The sequence below is a fragment of the Pelecanus crispus genome, chromosome 3 (genome assembly GCF_030463565.1).
Source record: "Pelecanus crispus isolate bPelCri1 chromosome 3, bPelCri1.pri, whole genome shotgun sequence".
Lineage (NCBI taxonomy): Eukaryota > Metazoa > Chordata > Aves > Pelecaniformes > Pelecanidae > Pelecanus > Pelecanus crispus.
The window spans coordinates 28,897,908-28,919,574 of NC_134645.1; the positions used below are offsets into that span (position 1 = coordinate 28,897,908).

The following is a 21,667-nucleotide window of genomic DNA, read 5'->3' on the forward strand; positions in this document are numbered from 1 at the left end:
CTAGCATTTCATTCCACAAGTATGCTTTCCATTTCCATACGTTTACATCAGGACACTAAAGGTAGAATTTTTAGTCATGTTCAATATCTGAGTCTTAAGCTTACATGACTTAGAAGGGAAGAGTATTTTGATTCTGTCAGAGCAAATCTAAAAGACTACCAGAAATTTAGAATGCTACTTCCTACATTCTAAAATTCTTTCAGGCAAAAATCAACAGAACAGTCTTCAGAGAGGAAAAAAAACACCCCACAAAACTTTTTGAAAGTCATTCACAAAAACATCTTAGCTTAAATACACTAATTAATTTCAACAGTACCAAAATTTTAAAAAACTCAAGTATTTATCATGTAAGAACAAACATTCCCAACTTGGCCTAATTAAAAATAAGTAATTATTTGACAAGTGAACACTTTGCACCTGTTTTACAATAAAGTGCTATTGCTACAGAATGGAGAAATTCTAGCCCATCACCACCAGAAGTTATAATCTGAGGCAAGCTTAAGCAGTTGGAAATTAGTTTGGGTTGGGAAGGAAGGAAGAAGTGTCAAATCAGGCATTGTGGAGTATGGGAGTGCGAGGTGTTAGCTAGCAACAGAAATGTTGTGCTTAATGAATTCTACTAACAGTTTTCTTCAGTACTTTGCTTCCATTTTCTTTATTTCTTTTGATAAAGTATAAGTTGCATTTGTTTTACATTGTAGTGACTATATTAAGAGGTAGAAGGTATTTATCAATAAACTTATGTTACAAAACTCTTGGTTTAGTGTCTCATTTTGTTTGTGGTGCGATCTCTAATAGTATCATTTTGTTTTAAAACAGACACTGCAAAATGGGGCAGTGTTATTGACATTATTACTAAAAGACTAGAAGAAAGAAAAAAACATTTTGCTTAAAATTATAAAATTATAATGTTTAAACAGCTGACTAATATCAAAACAATTCACCTATACACATTATTTTCTCCCTGGGCACAGCTACAGGATATACAGAAACATCAGGGTTTTAAAACACTGAGTTTTAACCAAACATCACTTCACTAAAAATGTAACATATCCATGTCCTTCTGATAAAAGAAAACCATTTTCAAGGAGGAAGTTAAGGAAATCAGACTTCTTCGTAAGCTTTGGTTATATATTCATGTTAAAAATAGCAATCAACCTAAAAACTGGAAGGAAAAAATCCACTTTGAAGGCAGGTACTAGGTCAACAGTACGGAAGCAGAGGAAAATATGTACATTTAATGGCATTCCACTCTGTATGCTAGTTCCACTAGAGCAACAAAGTTCAGTAACTAAAGCAATACTGCTCAGGAAGATCTAGAATGCCACAATTAAATATTCCAGCAACTTAGAAGAAGAAAGCTAACAGACTGGAGGAGTGAAAAACATGCATGCATGTCCAAAATAAGTAGTTAGCAGATTTAGTTTCTTTTCTTAGTTTGTAAAGGCAAAACAAACCAGATTTATCGCATATTACACATTTAACATTGTTAGAAAGAGAGTACATATATGTTATAGTAAACAGAAAAAAGCAGAGCTGAAGCATACCACTATTCCTGTACTCTCACCTTTTAAAATGTCATGAAATCCATGAAGACTTGTAGCAATGTTTGTAAACACCAAGTTGTAATTTGTCCTAAGAAGTCCTTCTGGTTTTGTACCTAAAAGTACCACATAGAAAGAAAAAAAAAAATTAAGATTCAACTATGAATGAAAAAAGTTAGCTTTGAAAAATCATCCAATTTCCACCTGCATTTGCATGGGGTATGATCTTTAGAACTAAGAATCATAACAGATTCATTTACTTAAATTTTCCCTTCTATACTATTAGATATATATATACACCATTTTTTGCCAGGGTAGGCAGGTAAAAGACTTCCAAGTCTCCTAAATTTCATTCAGATAATTAGCAATAAAACATAGTTTATTAACAATTTAATGATTAAGAGATGACAAAAGACATACTGTCAATCGTACTATAAAAAACTACAGTCATTTCTCCTCCTCTGTAGTTAACTATGACTACCTAAAGTTTGGTACATGTGACTGCTTGGTAATTTCCAGGCCTGCACCATGCCTAAGTCCATCCAGAAGGAAGAGTGCAGAGCATTAAAGGAACACTCTACAGCACACTCAGTCTCCCAGCCCAGATCAAAGAGGGTCCGATATGATAGAGCATATTGCAGAACTCACCTGCCCCATAGTTCAGACTCTACCTAAAGAGTAGCATTAGCCTTGTTTTCCCCTATCATAGAAGTGGGATTTTTTTGTGTGTGGTGGGATTTTGGGGGAGGGTTGGTTTATTTTATGGGGTTTTTTTTGTTTGGTTTTTTGTTTGCTTGGGGTTTGGGTTTTTTACTGGTCCAAAAGGAAAACTACACCTTCAAGTCACAACGTAACCAACGGAGCCAAAACTGGCACTTACTTGGTAACACAAGAAGGCTAATATATGTATGTAGCTTCTCAAAGACTGCAGTCAACCTTTTCATGTCTCTGTGTAGCTCCATATTTCTAGCTCTTAAAGCAGCTGTGCAAAGAGAAGACTCACACTCTTCTTCCAAACTAGGAATATATGAATCATTTTTTTAAAAAAGTGAGCAATTATCTTAAAAAACAAGTTCATGAGTTTTGGAGTAGATAACTAACATTCTCTACATCCCCAGTCCAAAGCAACAATAGACTAGGAATTTATTTTAGAAAGTTTAACATACCAGAGTAACTTAGCAATACATGAAAATTACTGTTTGCATGTACTATCCCCTCTTAGGAACTTCAGTCACAAGCCAAGAATGGTTTACACTCACAGCAGGAAACTGATTGCATCAGTTTAAAGACTTTTTCCTCTACTACATAAAAATTTACATTTTGCTTCCTAAGGAGCAGGAGAACAGGTGCAAAGGCAGCACAAAACAAGCTTTTTCTTCTTCCTTAATCCAAACCCTCTTTTTAAGCAGTCCTTTGCACTAGTAATTCACTTCCCTTCAACCCACTCCGGAACAAAGATTTTCACTGCAGAAGGGATGTACATCTGGCCAAGTTTTAATACATTGCTCTATTTATTGCATGATAAGTAATATTCAGACAGGCTAAAGAAATGAACAGTTTCAGTGTATGATACCTGAATAGTATCAATGCTATTCAATAACATTAAGAAACATTAAAAATCTGCACAGCTTTCATTAAAGTCATCTGGGTGGGGGGAGTGGGAGAGGCTTTAAAATATATGGTTTTAGCTCTAATGCCCAGCTGAAAAAACACATGCATAACCTCAAGGCTCAACAACCAGCAGGCAAAACCCAAAGTTCTGCCTTTTAAGCCAGAGTGCTTTAAAGGTTGACTTTAATATTGAGTTGTAGATGTTGACACTGCTGCATGCCTGACGCTTACTGCCCCTTTAATTTGATCTAGCAAATCAAAAATACCTTTTTAACTGATAAGGAAGAATCTTTCTTAAAAAGCATAAGTAGGAAGCTAAATGTTCTGAGAATGCCTTCAGTTTCACAGATGTTTCCTGGAAGGAAAAACAACACATTAAGTATTTTTACTCTGTAAAAATCTTTTTCAATACTAAAAATAAGAAATCTTACCAGGACTGTCACAGTATCTTCTGTAATACTCTCAAACAAGTGAAGCATTCCTTCCTCCAGAGGGCGAACATATGAAGCATTTTCATGAAGATACTGTGAGAACTGAGTACAGAGAAATTTTAAAATGGTGCTTGCTGAAGGCTCTTGCAAACTGCTTCAAGTTAACAATTGAACAGTCCACTTCAGCAAAGCACCTGTCATCTTAAGTGATCCCCAGGACGTCAATAAGATATAACAGTCAAGTGATGTACAGCGACCTCTTCTACAGGACACAAACACACACCTTGAGGGAAAGTGAGAAATAGCAAAGACTACAATGGAAGTCCAGGCAAAACCCCATCTAGGGCTTTGCCACAGCACCCTACCTCCTTTTAACTGCCATGCACAGCACACCAAACCCCTGCTTAAGTTTAAACATTCTTGCATTCCTCGCCCAACTCCATCACGTTAAGGCCAGATCCATGCACCATTAAGCCACCAGAATAAACTATCCTACCTTCCTCCTAGCTGTTGATTGCCTCTCGGGCCTCGTCCTGTGCATCAGCATAAACATTTGCACAGCTGTGCCAAGTATTGAAGAACTAAACAGAGTTAAAACTGAGAGCAAGAGATACATTTTAATCTTTATCCAGTCCAGTTTTCAACATGGGTCAAAGTATGCTTATGCCAATGCAAAGGATGAAGCAATAACTAATCAAAGGGAGAATTCTTACTTTCAAGAACTATGACAGGTTTGGGCAATTATGAAACTTTGGCCTCATATAACTGTCTGACTTTGCTAAAAATTGCTTAAGTAAATCCCGTGGCTAATTTCGCCTTCAAAAAAGTATACCTGAGAACAAAGGTGTTTATTCTCACACACAATCAAAACGTAACAGTACCATCAGCTTTCAATTTTAATACCACAGTATTACAAAAGCTTTTCCCAGAGATTGACATAGGTAGTCAAAAGTGATCTTGGTTTTTATTTTACCCCACAGAAAGATACCTTCACCTTTGATTATTTATACCACAATAGTAGCTAAAGATCCCAGGCAAATAGGGTATGAGAAATTCTAATTATTGCTTGTATTATTACAGTGCAGTAACACAGTGTTAACAAGAAAAGAGAGATGCCAAGCTCTCATTCATGCATGCACAAATCTGGATGGAATTAGGGAAAATTCCTAAATCTAAGGAGGAAGAAGTAACACATGCAGAATGCTCCTGACTTGTGTGGCAAGAGAGAGGACTGGAGTTATCTGGCACAATGCTGAAGACCCAGCAGAACCCAGCAATCCAATACTTAAAGAGAAAAGGAATACTTGAACCTGGAAGGGAATTGTCCACATCTACTTTGAGTGTTTGGTGGGGAAAATAGCTCGAAAGCGCCAGACAAGACCTGGAGTTGGGGAAAAATAAATCAGTGCAAGTGTGTGAAGCCACTACCTGACACTTGTCTCATTTTCTCTACCATATTAAGGGGAGGTTTTTGAACCACTCAGTGGAGAAGCTAAGATCACACTGAGGACACTTGCCAAGCAAATAAATAAAGTAATCAAAAATACAGGTGCAACAGCAGCTTCAGTGAGTGATACAAGATGTTTCACCACTGGAAAGTCACGGCAAAAGCCCCAAGAGGTAGCAGTGCACTGAGTGCAATTAGGTCATGAATACACAGTGGGGCAGACAAGAGACATAATTATGAAAACAAACAAAGCCTGAACTACTGAATCAGAGTCAATCATCAGAAAAGGAGAATCAAATTACAGTTCTGATTAAGTTGTGTGTTTCAGCTGTGTGATGTGTTAACTAGGACATTAAGAAAAAAACGTGCAAGAAGTGATGTCTAAGAAACCTGATTTTATTCCCTTAGCGTAAACCGCAGTAGCGTCTGTAGAATCCAATCACCACACTGCACCACATGAACAAGAAGACACAGTTCCTGCCCCAAAGAATTTGGAAGATGACAAACCCACATAGTTTTCACAGGAAGGATATGCCATTTTGAGCATGTTTGGTGGCAGGAGCAAGAAAACGTTCTCAAAACTAAGACCTATGCTGAACCTCTGTCAAAATGTATTCTTGGTTCAAATAGTTGAAAACAACTGAAGAGATAAATAGGGTGGGATTTCTCTAGCAGGTAAACACCTTCACAAGCATATCTGTTGCCTGCAAAGAGATTATACGAGGTCTTCCCAAGAACAGGAAAGTTTTGTGATAGTTAACATTGCCACTACATGCATTGCAGCCATTCGATGAATGCAAATCACATTCATCTTGGTAGCTTAAGTCTGACCCCTACAAACCACTAAATTGAAATTATAGTCCAAATCAGAAAATACTGTCATCCAGCAACTTAAATGCACATAGGTCCACTTGCACTATGAAGTCGACAACTCTGATGTTAAAGCAATTTTATTCCAAAGCATGCATATATGCATCCCCACACAAATCCCTGTGCACAAAGTTCTTTTCCATGCTTCATGGCATAGAAAGAGAAAGCCAAAAGATGCAGCTCTGAATGATAGTCTCAGAAAAGTCTTCCCGTGGAGTTGCACAGAAAGAGACAGGTCACGTTTCTCATAACAACTTCAACGTGCTTTACAGACTTGAAGCTTCAGAACACTTAGAGGAAAGGTCTTTGCACAAATAGCCCAAAATCAGATGATAAAGCTGGTTTTTGACAAGGGAACAGAGTCCAAGTTCTCTCCTTCATAAGCCTACCTTACATCCAATTTATTTCACATTACAGTTAAACACTTTAAACGCAAGACCTTCTGTCTCAACATCTCCCATGCCCCAGTGCACTAAGACAAGCATCTATTCAGCAGTACAGTATTTGTGTATTTTAAAATAAGTCAGTTAAACTTTTGACAAATGCACTTTAATTTAGCACTTAAAAAGCAAAGCCTTGATTTGACTATCGTATTGGTCTTGTAGCAGAGGCACAGGGGAAAAGGGTTCTCTGTAGCTACGCCTTCACCCACGTTCAGAGAATTCACCTAACAGAAAAGACTTCTCATGCAGGAGAGACTGCCTCTCAGGACCACACTCATAGCATTCCAGTAAAGGTGGTAGAAGTTTGCATAACTAAGATTGTTCACTCATGAAAGCCTACATAATTGAATATACTCGTAGCTGAAATTTGCAAGCTTTACCTTCTGATTTAACGGTGATATAGTGTCTGTTGCAGAGTCAATGGGAAAGATCTGTACCTTCTGCTCAGTGTATGTGTGGAAGTTCAAAAGAGCAGCTACAAGTTCTTGAACAAAAGCCAGCGCCTGGCCAGCAAGGTCTCGCAGCTTCAGCTGTAAAGACAGTTACAAAATTATTATAATTGACATGTACCTATTTAAATATGAAAAAAATTCTACGGTTGGATACAAAAAAATTGCCATCAATGATTTCTTTCTTGTTACTAGTTCAGCCTAAAATACACAGCAGCAATTATCTTTAACTCATATTTTAAAGTTTATTCATAAACTACAATACCACACAGAAGGGCATGTTTTTCTATGACAACAAAGTAAGTTTTTATTTCATACAACAGCTGATGCTTTGCCTCTGCTGCATTTCTCAAACTACAGGCCATGAGAACACTTAGAGGTTAGTACAATTACAGAAACCATCTTTGAAATTAAGAATTCTAGAGACTAATTTCTGACAACAGCTCAGTTCTTTCAGTGTGGTGACAGTGAGAAATTTGTAACACCTGGTTGTAAGGAAACCTAACTTTAATTAGTAAAAACCAATGAGGTTTTCTCCTAGAGTAAGACATGTCTGCTTCTCTAACCAGTAACATTCAATTCTTATTCTCCCACCTGGACAGAACTGAGCTGCTGCTCACTAATAAGGCTGTTCTGTGGCTTTAGTGCATTAGGAAGGTATCCAAGAAATGAATCCAAAATGGAACATTCTGAAAAAGCAAAGACAACAGAGAAGAAAACCACACTCTATTGTGATTTATGGAGAAGAGAATAAGGTTAAAGTGACATTTCAGCCAAGCATGACTTATTCTTCAGAGTTGCATTCCTAACGCTTCAATGAAGTGTTAAATCAAGTGAATCTTGATTACAGATCAAGGATGGCGGCAAGTAATCAATGCAGTCATTATACTCAGTTTGTGTATGTTAATTAGCTATGCAAGGAAGGAACACAGACAATATTACTGTTTTGCTGTCCTTCACACTGCAGCCTGCGCTAATACACTAGCATTTTGCCTCCACTAGCAAAGCCAGTCATAAAAATCTGTCCTGGAACATTTTCAAGACTGCAGATCTTGAAGCATGACGCTGGCTGACATCGTGCTAGCAGAAAATAGTAAAGGGAGAAACTCTCCAGTTATTCAGATTTTTCTTAGAACTCAGCAACAGGTTGATCTAAGGCTATTTCCATCACAAAACTGGACAGAAGGTCACCTGTTCTCACAGCAGACTTATTAGGAACAAGGTCTCTTTATAGGCACTTCTGAAGAAAGGAGAAAGCAGCTGTTTGAAATCTTTCTACAGTGGTATCTGAATGCACTAACTTGAAGGTTTGAGACACATCATACAAGCAAAGAGAAATAACACCAAGTGCTGCAGAACCCGTCCTCAGTGGTAGCAAAACAGGAAAATTTTGACTCCATCAAGGTATCCGATTTAGTACTGTGAAAAGCCTTAATATATTTAGCTATTCACAGAAAACTAATGCTCATTTTTGAATACTGAGTAAACTATGTTCCCCAGGAAACTGATGAAATTACAGTAATGAACAGAAACAGGTTTTTTTAATAATATTTAAATTAATAAGGATTATTTGGCTGCAAGTAAGAGGTGTTTTGGCAAGAAGCATCCCATAAAATGTAAATGAACCATGCAGAGTTCTCAAAGATACATGATTTATTCCTTAAAGGATTATGACTAATGACAAGTAATATTAACCAGTATGGTATTCTAGCATATACACCAATGTATAGTTCACAAATGCAAACATTTTTGGGGCTCAAGTGATGTGACTGAAGAAGCTCAGTTTGAGGAAAAGGAATTTAAGATACCAAAACTACCATTTTTCAACAAAAAGCCTAAGACTTCTAAACTAACCTAGTTTTAACCAACTTTAAGAACGAAATGTTCAAGTTCTAACTTACTGCATGTTGGCATAGTAAAAGAGCGTAAGAGACAAATATTAAACCTTTTTGCCATTTTTTTAGAAAGGCATGCTTGAGTTAATACCTACAGTGATCATCAGCCAGTAGTCAATTAATTAGTTCTAGTGAAGTGAGGTGACCAGACAACTTGACTCCTCAACATAACAACAGTATAGACTACCTTTTGAAAAGCGCAGACGCTCTGTGGGCAAAATTCCCTTGGAATATCATGACAGTAGTGAGACAGGCTATATCCTGGGTCACTAAAATGACTGGTTTTATTCAGTATGTGTGTAGAAGGTTGCATCCTTACACATGAAGCCACAAGAAGTGCTTACCTGATATCTTCTGTTGTGTAACGGTACATTCAGAGCATTGTATCGATTAGACCCTAGAGGACAAAAATTCTGTTATATGCACTTATTAAATCATGGGGGTTTTTTAAGACATGTATTGTAAATAGTGATTTTTTTTTTAAATACAAAATTTCATTGCAGTAATATTACAGTTCATGTAAGTAATAGTAACTAAAAAGATACAAACAATTGGCTTCAATAAAGTAGGCCTAAACATCCTCACTTAAGAAGTGTTACTGTGACTAGGTGGAAAGAAAGCACTTCTATACTTGACTAAATTTGACTTCCAAACTGAGGCATCTGAACACCCTGAATTTGATAGGTAAGAGCAGAATCCTCAGAACAGTATTCATTAGTAACAAGAGTGAAAATCTTTTAAAAGCCCTTAAAGAGTTCAAGATGATCTTCAAATTTCAATTACATTCCAGGGTCAGTCAGATAAATGGGTTTTTTAATGGTTTGCATGTTTTAAAAAAAAAAAGCTCCTGTATGTACTTGATTTGTTGATACTTTAGAATGAGATGTTCTCTCCACATATTTCAGCATTCTGTTCCAATTAAAGAGCAACTAGAATGATTGTTCAATTACAAGCAGGCACAATTTTTTAAAGAGGTAGAGGGATATTTGTACCTAGAGAACAGCTTACAAAGTTTTATAGATTTAAAAGGAATCACATCCATCCTCAATTAAATGGAATAATAACCACTTAGTTTAAAATTTGGAAAGGAAATTTATAGCTTCTATCCCTTTTGTATCATTCACATTTGGCAATTAACACTTGGGAAGAGGTAGTTGTATTCAGAACAAAAAACTGTCCAAAATTACCCAGTCCTACTCATAAGTAAATGCTTCAGAAAACTTTGTTATCTTTCTACTCTTGAAATCGTGCTTAGCAGTCAACAAGTCATTTGATTGTTACTGAAACTGAAGCCAGGTGCTAGCTACCCTTAAAAACAACTACAGAGCCTATAGCAAGACTGTTGGAATCCAGAGCAGATAAATATTTCCTGACTTTCTCTCATTTTTCTATCACCGAAGATCTGTCCAGTATTTGCAGTGTTCTCTACACAAGCAAAAACATGCTATGGCAGCTGAGTGAGCAGATAAGTAAATTATTCACATCAAAGTTCTCACTACAATGATAACCACCTGTAAAAAAAAAAATCAGCTAAAGAAGCCAGAGAAGTAGAAATAGGCAGCAGATGCCAGACAAAGTGATCTTTGTGAGAGGAAAGAAGTGAAAAGGGTATCAACTCAAGGCACCAACACCTAAGCATAACGTGCTGTTATGAGAGTCAACATTTCCTAAAGAGAAGATGATCTAGTGTTTCTAAGCCAAGACTCACTGGTTTGCCAACCCAGTGGAGAACTTGGAAGGCTCACCCCTGCAACACCCCACCAGATCAGCTTTTAGAGAACCTAAGGCTATTCAAAACATTGTCATCAAGTTTTAAACCGAATGAAAAATGCAAAAGCTACCAGTAAAGCCTACTTGAAATTCAACAGCCTTTTTTCACTTCTCTGCTCCTTCTCCACTCTTTCCAGCTTTTTCCACCATTCCAGGTCCTCCTAGTCATGCTGCCAAAAGAGTACAGACTGCTGCCTGCCCAAGTACAACCTGGCGTTCAAGCTATTTACAAAAGCACCCAGCACACAGCACTGATCTGGCACATAGTAACTGATTCTTGCACCAAAGCAATGCAAAGGCTGAGCACTCCTAACTTCATGGTATCCTCTGCCCTTCAGTTTATCGAGTAGCAATTGGAAAGGAAGCAGGAAAAAAGAAAGGTTGCTTCAGGTAGAAGTCCCCAATTTCAAAGGGTTTTTTTCCCCCCCGAAAAGGGTGAATGAGCCCGAGACAAACCACAGATAAGAACTAGTCTGGGTGTTCTCTGATCAGAGATGAGACACACTGACAGACTTCCCACTAGTACTAAGTGTAGACCGCTACTGATGCAATGCCTCATTAAGTCAACATCTCTGCAGCCACTAGTTTATCCCCATCTGAACTTCCTTTAACTCCTGAATATACCCTGCCAAAATAATACTCTTTGAGATGAGTAACTACAGAAATCTTTGTGGAGAAACCAGTAAATAGACAGTGTTCCTTCATCTTTTACAATATTCTGTCAACACTAAGCAAGACAAGTTCTAATTTTAATTATATATATACATCTGTAAAAAACCTTGTTGGATTTTTTTTTTTTTTTAAGATCACTAAACAAGATTATGACAAGTATTAGGAATACTTATCACAATTACCTCCAAGTGTCTGTTCAGGTGTCCAACATTTCTAACAGCTAATATATTTTAATTCATAAGGAGTACTTCCTCCAGATGGATACCCAAAATTAAACAAGAAACCCAGACCAAGGTAATACGTACTTGTGTCATTAAAAGGTACTTTTTCATTGATTATGCATAGAGATTCTTCCAGTCTACTGCCCAAAGCTGCTTGAAGATTCTTTAACTGTTGCTGGCTAAATAACAAAAAGACAAACGAAAAACCACACACACACTCATTGTAAACTTTTAAAATTTAATCTGTATCACCAACACCATAGCTCACCATAAGCATCCCTTGAGCGTACAGGTATCTGTCTCTTTCTAGAAGTTAGACAGAAGACAATAGGAATCATTTTTCTTTCTTTATGTCAGATTTAATATATGACATCGTATTTTAATCCCTAACAAATGCAGTGAAAGATGCAACAAGTTGTTGTAAATCCTAAATTCCATTCTTGAGAAGCTCAACTTACTTCAGAGTTAATCTTTACATTATTTTCCAGTTCTGCAATTATTGTATAAGCTATATGAAGGGAATGCAAAAAGGCTTTTAAATTAGTTACTATATATCCAATGTGGTATTCCAATATGCAAGTAGTGAGTTGTCAATAATGCAGTTAACTGTCACATCACTATTGGAAATACCTCACAAGCTTTTCAAAGCCGCGTATTTAAACACTGCTATGATACGTCCCATTCCCACAAGACTTGGCAATTATGTTTGATGCATTCTCAAGTGATTTTTCTCTAGATCTGCTTCACTTGCATTTGACTGTGTATATAGATGTGAACCTAAGTTATTAAGGTTACTAATATCATTAGTATAGATTCCAGAGATTAACAATAACACATTCCAGCATTATATACATATGTCAACAAAGATTACTGCATATTGATTCAGACCAAATTCCACACCTTACCCAACTTAGGCTCCCAAATTCTTCACTGTTTTGCTTCCCATTTGACATCTAGAACTCCTGCACATATAGTGGAGGGTAGGGGGGAAGGTGTCAAAGGGACAGTTTTTTTTCTTTTTTACAAAAACATTTGATACGTGGAAATTTATCAGGACTAACAAGGGAAAAATAATCCAAAATAGGCAACCAAGATATAAAAAAAGTGGCCAATAAGTAGCTCATGCACATTAACAAATATTTTTCTTGGAGAACAGCTCCAAAATTGCATAGAAACTGTACAGCATGAACCACAGTAGCATTGGGCATGATAGAAAATAAAGACAAACTGCAAAAGTATGGATGTTTCCTTTTTGTACTATAAAGGAATGGGAAACAAGTAGTTTGATATGTTTTGTGTTACATTCTGCCCTTTAATTTTCAAGGCATGCGGGCTGTCAAGTCTCCTGTCCTCTGGCTTTCCTGAATAAAGTGTGGGTGTCGGAGGCAAATGGATCCCTTCCCCTGAAAGAGTGGGGAAAACAGAAGAGCAGTACTCTAAGACACCTTCTGTCACGTGTTCATTAGATACCGATTTCAGTGTTTAAAACACAGAAGTGTCAGGCTTTATTATTTTTTAAAAGTCACCCTTCTTAAATGGCAGGGACAATTTCTTACAATGACTTTAATTACCCAGTCATCACAGAACATGACCAACAAGCTCTGAACTGAATAGTAGCAGATTAAGACTACGCTGTTTTTCAAACACCACAAAAAAGCAAAGAGCAGCAAAACACAGCTTTCATCCTCCTTTGCAAGTCATTCTTGGTGAAACCCTGACCTGTATTAGGAGAGGTCTGACCATTCACTATGCATTTTATCCATTACATTAACGATCCATACTGCACATATATCTTTAAAAATTGCACCTTAACAATGAACTTTAGGAGAAGGGCATGCTAATTTGAGTTGGCCCACAGTCCTCAACTTCTTCCCATCTTCCACAGAGAGGAATTGTCCTTCAAGACAATGAAGGTATTCCAAAACTAACAATACAATCCTTCAACAAAAACTTTCAAATACTCTAACTGAGCATGTTATGCCTGAAGCACAAGTGATTGTTCAAGAAGCTTTTGGGGTGGAGGGGGATTTTTGAAACTCTCTTCAGTCAGTTGTCTCAGCATACCTTACCCAAGCTCTGTTTTTAGAAGCAGTTTGTAAAAACTCACATCTTTGTTTCATATAAGTGTAGTAGTTTCTTTACTTTTTATAGCATTCCATTACAAATAAATTCAAGCTTTCATCAACTTCACAGCTACTTAAAATAGCCTGGCAACAAAACTGCTCTTACTGAAAGCTGAATTTGTGGAATTGATTGTCTAGTTACAATCGCAGAAAGAAAAGGAGTCTGACCTGCACAGTCTTGATGTTAATGTGCTGTGGGCCAGTATTTGGAGTTTTATCAAAGTCTTTTTTTTTTTTTCCCTAGGTATTATTCTCTAAAAATAATCCAGTTAATCTTTTACAGCAGTTACTTCTTTAAATCAATTTTTCATTATATTAAGTAAAAACACTTACCATTCTTCGGTTCGAAGCCTACAGTCCTTAGCTTCTCTTTCTAGTGTCTGAGACTTGATCTTTATGCAAGAAGATAATCCCACAATGTAAGTACTGACACAGCAAGACATTTCATTTCAAAACTTTTCAAACTTGTAAGTAAGAGGAAAAACTCCTTACTTCTAATTTGGCTTTATCATTCTGCAGCTTTTCTATGGTATCCGTGTATTTCCTCGTTAAACTGTCCACCACAGCTTGATGCTGGGCAGCATCAGCTTCCAAAACCTCAAGTCTAGTTCTCAGCTCCGCTTCTAAACGTTTGTGCTGCTCATCTGCTTCAAAGAACTAAAGGAAGAAAAGCAGAGCTCATAAGAAAGTTTCATTTTACTATGGAACCTAGTCCTATGAGTTACATGATTTTAATTAGCCAGTCCAGGTTAATAACAAGTACTAGTTCTCAGACAAATCCAAGTTTTATTATGATATTTACAGAGAAAAGATTCAGGAACAAAGTACTTTGTTTATTAAAGATTTGTAGTACCAAGCATTCCTTAAATATATTGCTGATTAACTGTCGACACGTGAAAAATCAAACTTGAGCCATAAGGTTTTTCCCAAGTTTTCTAAACCAAAGTAAAATGCATTCCATTTTGGTAAAGTAATTCCTGACTTAATTATGGCAACTTGCAGAAAATATTTTAAGCTTTAAGCCAATTCCGAAGCAGTTAGGGAACTAAAAAGAAGTTTCCACTCAGTACCAACTACATGGCTATTTTCAGTAGAGTAACTAAGTGTCACCAAAAGTTAAAAATCTAAATAAGAAAACATGTATTATGTGAGTTATTCCACATGCTGTCTTAAGAACCTGAAGTCAAAATACTTTCTCATTTGCCCAGTGAACATCTTTATAAACAAGCCATCTGATCTAATCTACTGTTTTGCACACAACTAAGGTTCTAAACCCAGTAGTTTTCAGATGGCATTTTTTTTCTATCTCTGTTCCTGTGACCAGTTTTCAGAACTAAAAAGAAAGACTAAAAAATTTTCACTCACGAGTATATGTAGTCGTTCGTTCTCTTCTATCTTCTTCTGAAGATCTTCACTGAATACACTTTTCTGCTCTTGAGTTAACTGAGATGAGGATTCTGCACTTTTCTAAAAGAAAGAAAATGCATTCACTGTCTCCAAGTCTCTGGGGGTATCCCAAAGCCCATCTCGAAGTATATGAAAACATCTCCCATTGCTAATTCCCAACAGAGGCACGTGAATACATATCTTTCTTACATTGACTAATATATCAAAAGGTACGCATATTGCACACAGCATGAGTCTAAAAGCAGCACTTGTTGCTTCACACCACTGTTACCATATAGTGGTAGAATGCTAACTCGATAAGGACTCAGAAAAGCCTCTACTCGGGCATCACATTCACACACCCAAGAAATTGCTTGTATGGGCAGAAGCACATTTGACATCATTTGAATCTTGCATGATTCCACCCAGTCAGCAATACGAAACCCTACACACAGTTACTTGGTTTGGTAGCTGTGTGTATGGCACATCCGCCCCCACCAAGTGTCCAGCTGTAAGCTGGTCTGGTCTCAGCAGGGACCAGGAATAATCACCGAAAGTGCACTATCCCACAGCAGGCTGTGGCGCAAGGTAGCACTGGAAAACACGGGGTCTTCACTGTCCACTAGCTACCCTGAGAATACAGACATCTCTCTGCCAACTGTTTCCTCATTTTCCACCCATTTCATCCAAAAGACTCAGAGACCACCAGTGAATCACACACTGCTGCTCTGCTCTACCACACTGCTGAACACAGGTAGCACCATCACCAAACAAAAGCGAGACTGTTTACATTTAAACTTAACACCGAATTTCAAGTGCTTGGGACAGCTACGACTGCTAAGTCACCTCTGCATTTGATGTCAGCCTGTGAACTACAATACCTGAGATATGGGTGTATGTTCTCCTTCTAAAAGGATTGCGGTCTGACACAGATCATCTATCGGAATCTTAATCTAAGTTATTTTAGATGTGATTTACATGGTCTCCCAATGGCAAGCCTCTGAGGTAAGGGTGACATGGAATTTAGTGGGGGTGTGTTCAATACAACGTACATACTCAGTGAGTCTCTATAGGTAAAACTAAAAGGGAACATATTTAAAAGATAATACAAACAATTCTTAAAAAAAAAAAGAAATATAGAACTATGCATTCTGGCAGCTGAACAGGAAAGAAATTCAGTGGCAATAGTTTGCAAAGCTACTCAGGCCAGGCTGAGGTCCTTCAAAATTTGGAAACAAGTCTAGTGAAGCAATGAGTTACATTACATGAAATAAAAAGAACAGAAGAGTCAAACTGCGTTTTGAAGAACAATTACTATGGTGCATGAATAATATAAGTCAGAGGTACTCTGCTTGTCAAGGAACTGGATAGCAAAAAAATGCACAAGAGTTTAGGGAAAAAGTAAGGCAAATGATCACATTACTAATCAGTTGAATGATTTCTTTAATGTCAGTCTTGATAGCTACAGCATTTTGGGAGCTAACCAAAAAGAAATGTTTATAGCAATTAAGAGGGTTTTCCTCATGGGAGGAAGGTAGCAAAGGATGCTTGAGAATTATTTAAGTCCAGACACACCACCCCTGGAATTCTAACATTACCTACAGAAGACACGATCTTAGACAGAACATGGCATAACCAGGTTTAATCAGCAAGTATTTTGGCAAAGAGCAATCACAGTACTGAAATTATTCTGTCATTTTGAAATAACATAAGGAATACTAGCTAAAAATTTAGATTTCAAAGCATTTGACAAGATTCACTTAAGAGCCGACTAGAAAAGCTACAGTCATAGGCTGATGTCAACTATCAACATCCAAATTACAAAGCAAGGAGGTGGGGATAGGAAATGAGGGTGATCTGTTTTCTTCATAGCAGTAGATTAATCAGAGAGCTCCAAGATCTTTCCCAGCTGTTTGAACACTTAATAAATACCTGGAAAGGGGATAGCAATTCAATATCAGTTAGCTGACACACTAGAAAGAGCACAGAACTACCTAGCATATTATATGTATCAATACCTGTTTTATGGGTATTTTCACTAACATCAGTTAGTAACACAAATTCTGACAAAAATGTTCAGCTCAACCCTTGATACAAAGCCACTACTGCTAGAAATCAAGATAAGACACTGACTGACAGGTAAGGAGCACACATCTGCTAAGCAAGTTTTTTTTGCCTTTAGCACATACCTTGTTCTTCTTGCCCCTAGCTTCACTCAATGCAAGTTCATCTTGAAGTAACTCCACCCGCTTGGCAAGTTGCTGATTTCGAAAGGTCAAGCTGTCCATTTCTTGTTGCAGTTTTCTCAGTGACTGATCCTTCATCTTCAGTTGCTCCTGAATGACCAAAACATTTAATTTTAAAACTTTCACACTTACTTTTACACATGCATTTAATAAGAAGTATCACATTAAAAAAGAACACATTAAAAATTTTTCTTTGCTATTTGAACACTGAAGAGGCAAAAAGTATTGCTTTTAAACTAAAAAAACAGATTTCACTTCCTTGAGCAGTCCACAAATCACACTCAAGTAGGTACTTCATTCTGTAAGTTAATCATCATGAAGCAACCTTCCACTTTTACAAGGTCAGCACCTACAGAGAACAATGAAGACTAGCTGCAGAACAGAATTTTTTTTTTTACTGAATCAAGTTCTTTCTTTATTCTTTTAATCACAATACTTTCAGTAAAAAGTATTCCCATTTACCTTTCCCATTTACCTACTTTGTCACAGAGTAATACATCTGTCATGAGCAGTTTCTAGAGATTACCTTCAGAGAAGCAGAGTTTGCTTGCTCATCTACAACCCCTTTTTTCAGTACTTGGTTCTGAGCTCGAAGCTGAAAAACAAGAGATGCCAATAACTATGCAAGACAAAGGAGTAAATAAAAGCCATTCATTAGAACGCACATAAAGCATCATATTCTCTCATGAGAGCACCAGATGTGCATGCTTTTTAAAGTATTCTGTTCAGGAAGATGGTAGTGGTATCAGGTTGAAAAAAGTATCCTATTCATATCCTGAATTGGTAAGAAACAAGAAGTTACTTTACCATCTGAATATTTTGGTCAAATAGAACATAATTCTTACTCAAGAGATATCTTGGAAGATTAGTTACTTAAATATAACTAAGGTTTGAAGAACAGTGAACAAATATGGAAAAGCTGCAACTTCTTCCTAATCAAGTTCTTGCTCATATTCAGTGCTATTTCTGTCTTTCCCCTCTTCTCCCCAAAACCGTTCATGACTCATTCTGGAGCATAAGCAGGGATCACAAAGTCTAAATGTATCAATTCAAGAAGAGCTTAACTATACTCTAATGCAAAAAAACTTATTACCAGTAGCAGCAGACGATCCAGGGAGAACAGCTTAACAAACACTTCAGGAAAATGCATAAAAAGCATAGAAGGAAAAGCCCTCTAAGACTTACTTACACAGTTCACAAATCTGAGCTAAAATCACTGCGGTGAGAAGTGATACTCAAGAAATCTATTTCCCAGTCACTTCACAGAGTACCTCTACCCTGCAGCAATGAGGATACCAACAGTTGCATCTTCCCATTCCTTGATAATTGCTTGAATCCTGGTTTCTTCAATGGCAGTTTGTATTCATTTGACATGTTTGAGTCCAGCTGTTGCAGATATAAGTTAAAAGTGTTTGTAGAGTGTTTGGGAATACCTCTGGCAGATGCATAAAAGGCAAGATTCAATGTAAAACAGCAATGGCTAATCTTTTCAGTCTGATGACTGGATATATTCAGAGAGGTCAAAAATCAGTTGACATCACTGAGGACAGGCTTTTGCCCTACAGTATTCCCACTGTGCTGCTCAGGCATCACAAAGGCAAGAGAAGAAACCTGCAAGAGCACCACAGAAAGACTTCAAGCACAGGGTTTCCCTAGCAAGAAAAAGCAGTGCAGTAGTTTTCTATGCCTTTTTTCTGCCACAGCTACTAATGCAGGAATATGTCAGGTGCAGTGAATGGACCAGCTCCATCATGCTGCACTGAGGTACCCAAGCTGAAGTGTGATCTTCCAAAGGCTGACACAAGTTGAAAGAGCCTTTTGACTACTACTTCCATCAGGGTTGTGCGAGAGAGCCAGAAGCTGCAACTCGAGGTGAAGAAGAGACTGAAAACACAGATCCTTCTTCTGGACTGCTCTGTGAACTGAGAGGGAAAGCAATCCTTTGGCAGGTACTTCCCTTGGCACTCCTTAAGCCTATCAAGCTCTTGTCTACTTCTTTCCTTGGCTTCCACAACACAATTAAGTGAACAGGCAAATAGCTTCCCAGGGCTACTCTCCATTTCCACCTGCACACAATAAGCAGCCAGTTGAACAACTAATAATTTACACAAAAAGGAGAGTTATCTGCAATGGGGATCCCACAGTGCCATGGAGTTGTTGCACAAGAAGTGGGATGAGACCAAAAAAATAATTCCCACAAAGAACCAATGAAACATCACAGTCTGTTGGTGTTGTCAAGGAACAACATCACTTCAAGCTGCAAGATGAAGTTCAGAGAAAGCTTTTGGACACTATGACACTAAAAGAAAGAGGATCCAGCTGGAACTTTCAGAAGCTATAGTCAAAAGTCCACATTTCAAAGTTTCACTTGGGAATCAAGCAGCAGAAGTCCCTCAATTACCTTATCCTAAGCCATTTTTAACCTCCAAGGTACAGCAGAGCCACTGTAGAAAGCAACAAGGAATATGAACTCTGTGACCTACAAAGCCCCAAAGTGAATTCAGCTTTAAGTGATTTTGTGGAAGCATTAAAATATCTGTGAGCAATTTAGATTCTTTACAGGTTGGGTGTGGGTTTTTTTTTTTTAATAGCAGTCCCAAGAAGAATAGTATTTAAAGATGCATTATTTTGTAATGTAGGGAAAGGTGTCAAATACAGTTAAGTGCCTTGTGCCAAACACTCTGATGCTAGGCTACACAAAGTGCTGGCTTTCTTTCCCAAAGCCATTGAAGAACTGCACCATTCAAGACCAATGGTCTCCTCTGCCTTTCAGTGAGGAAACAAGAATGAAGAGTTCTGTATTAAGCAAGGCTCCACCATTTCAGAAATCATCTCAAGCACCTTTGAAAGGCATTCTCCACTATGGGCCAGAAGGCTTTGCAAATACTCCGTTCAGCAGCACCAGAAACAGGAAGCAAAGTCACCTAGGGCAGCTGCAGAAGAATGGGAACAGACATGAGGCAAGGCTGGAATCGTGTCCTCACTTCCCAGACACTAACACCACTGCAATCGCTACGAACACCACTGAACTCCCACATCCACCAGTCAAACCAAACTCATGGGTAAGATAGAGGACCAAGACCTCAACAAATATTCACAGCCAAAAAGATAACTAAGCCTCATGCCTGACTGGGAAGTGGAGAAGCAAGCTAGTTTCACTTCCCTGGCATAGGTGAACCCATTATTTGTCCTGCTGGATGCTCTGCAGACAAGACTGCTTTCCTACTCACGCAGGCTTGCCCAGCCAGCACTCGGCAATACTGTATTCCCTCGGCACCTGCAAACTCGCACCTCCCCTGCCTGCCCAAGTTTGCCTTCACCTCATTCTCAAAAAAAGGCAGCCCTTGGAACCAAAACAATTCACGCTGCCACAAAAATCAGCGTTTGAGTCCTCAGCAGCCCCCGCTCCGGCTGGAGCACAGCACCGAGGGCAGCCAAGCCGGGCGGGAGAGCTCAGGGCCCCGCCGCCCCACGACAGCACCGGGGCAGGGCAGCCCCGCGGGCCGAACGGGAAGGCCCCCACCTCCCCCCTCAGAGAAGCAGCCGTTAGGCGCGTAACGGCCGGCAGCCCGCGCGCAGGGAGCGGCTGGAGGGGGGCGGCGGCCGGCCGCTGCTCGCGGAGCATCGGGGACGGGCTCTGGCGCCCGATACCTTGGAGTACTCCTGAGCCAGCTTCTGGTACTTCCCCTGCAGCTCCGCGGCGGCCGCCATCCCTCCCGCCGCCGCCGCCAACCCGGCTCGGCGCTAACGCAGCCGCCGGTCCCACACGCCCGCGAAGGGAAGACGCACTTCCGGGTTCAGGCAGCGGGAGCGCGATGACGTCACCACACCGCCCCACACGCCGTGGGGAGGGAGGGCGGAGCTTAAGTGGCCGGCGCCACCATCTTGACGCAACTACCAAGATGGCGGCACGGAGGAGGGCGGGGCCGCGGCGGGGAGGGAGGGCGGGCCGGATCACGTGACGCCACGAGGCGCTCGCAGCCGCCTCTGTTGCCATAGTAACAGCCGCCGGGCCCTGCGCGGCCTCGAGGCTACGGGGCCCCACCCCGCCCAAAAAGCATCGGCCGCTCGCGGGAGTAGCGTCCGCCCGTGGAGGCTGGGCGCTGGCGGAGGGGGGTCGTGTCAGCGGGGCCGTGTCGGCGGGTCGCGACACGGGCAGCGGCGGGCGGTGCCCCGGCGCCGTCCCCTGCCTGGGCAGAGTGCCGGGGCCTGTCCCACGGCTCCCCGCCCGAGGCAGTGCGGTCGCTAGGGGGAGCCCCGGGCCCGGGCCTGCGGCACCGCGGCGCGGCGGCGGGGGGGGCCGTCACCCCGGGCGGCAGAGGCCCGGCCGGCCTCGCCGGGGATGTTTGAGGGCGGTTGCTTGAAGGCCTGCACCCCGGGCGGCGCCCAGCGGAGCCTGAACCTGGGGGCTTGTGCCGGGGCAGAGGGTCAGGCGTCGGGCCCGTTACCTGCCTGCGAGGGAGGGAGGCCTCTGCAGCACAGAGCGTCGTGTACTGCTCCTTCAGAGCGCACTTCAGCTCTTGTTCAATGTAACACACATAATACCCACAGAAACTGAG

General features: G+C 39.8%; 1 protein-coding gene across 3 annotated transcripts in view; it reads right to left on the reverse strand.

The window, feature by feature from the left end:
• The window catches only part of PPP1R21 (protein phosphatase 1 regulatory subunit 21), a 34,711-nt gene extending 13,869 nt beyond the window's left edge, over nt 1–20,842 (reverse strand). For all 3 annotated transcript variants that reach the window (XM_075707529.1, XM_075707528.1, XM_075707527.1), the window contains exons 1-13: nt 20,760–20,842; nt 17,635–17,703; nt 17,052–17,198; nt 14,842–14,943; nt 13,969–14,133; nt 13,810–13,868; nt 11,438–11,532; nt 9,035–9,087; nt 6,727–6,876; nt 3,587–3,688; nt 3,422–3,510; nt 2,425–2,561; nt 1,568–1,660 (exon numbers count right to left, since the gene is read on the reverse strand). In XM_075707529.1, coding sequence (XP_075563644.1) covers nt 1,568–1,660; nt 2,425–2,561; nt 3,422–3,510; nt 3,587–3,688; nt 6,727–6,876; nt 9,035–9,087; nt 11,438–11,532; nt 13,810–13,868; nt 13,969–14,133; nt 14,842–14,943; nt 17,052–17,198; nt 17,635–17,703; nt 20,760–20,819 — 1,321 coding nt within the window. In that variant the 5' untranslated portion in view covers nt 20,820–20,842. The remainder of the gene's footprint in view (nt 1–1,567; nt 1,661–2,424; nt 2,562–3,421; nt 3,511–3,586; nt 3,689–6,726; nt 6,877–9,034; nt 9,088–11,437; nt 11,533–13,809; nt 13,869–13,968; nt 14,134–14,841; nt 14,944–17,051; nt 17,199–17,634; nt 17,704–20,759) is intronic.
• Between the last annotated feature and the right edge of the window lie 825 nt (nt 20,843–21,667).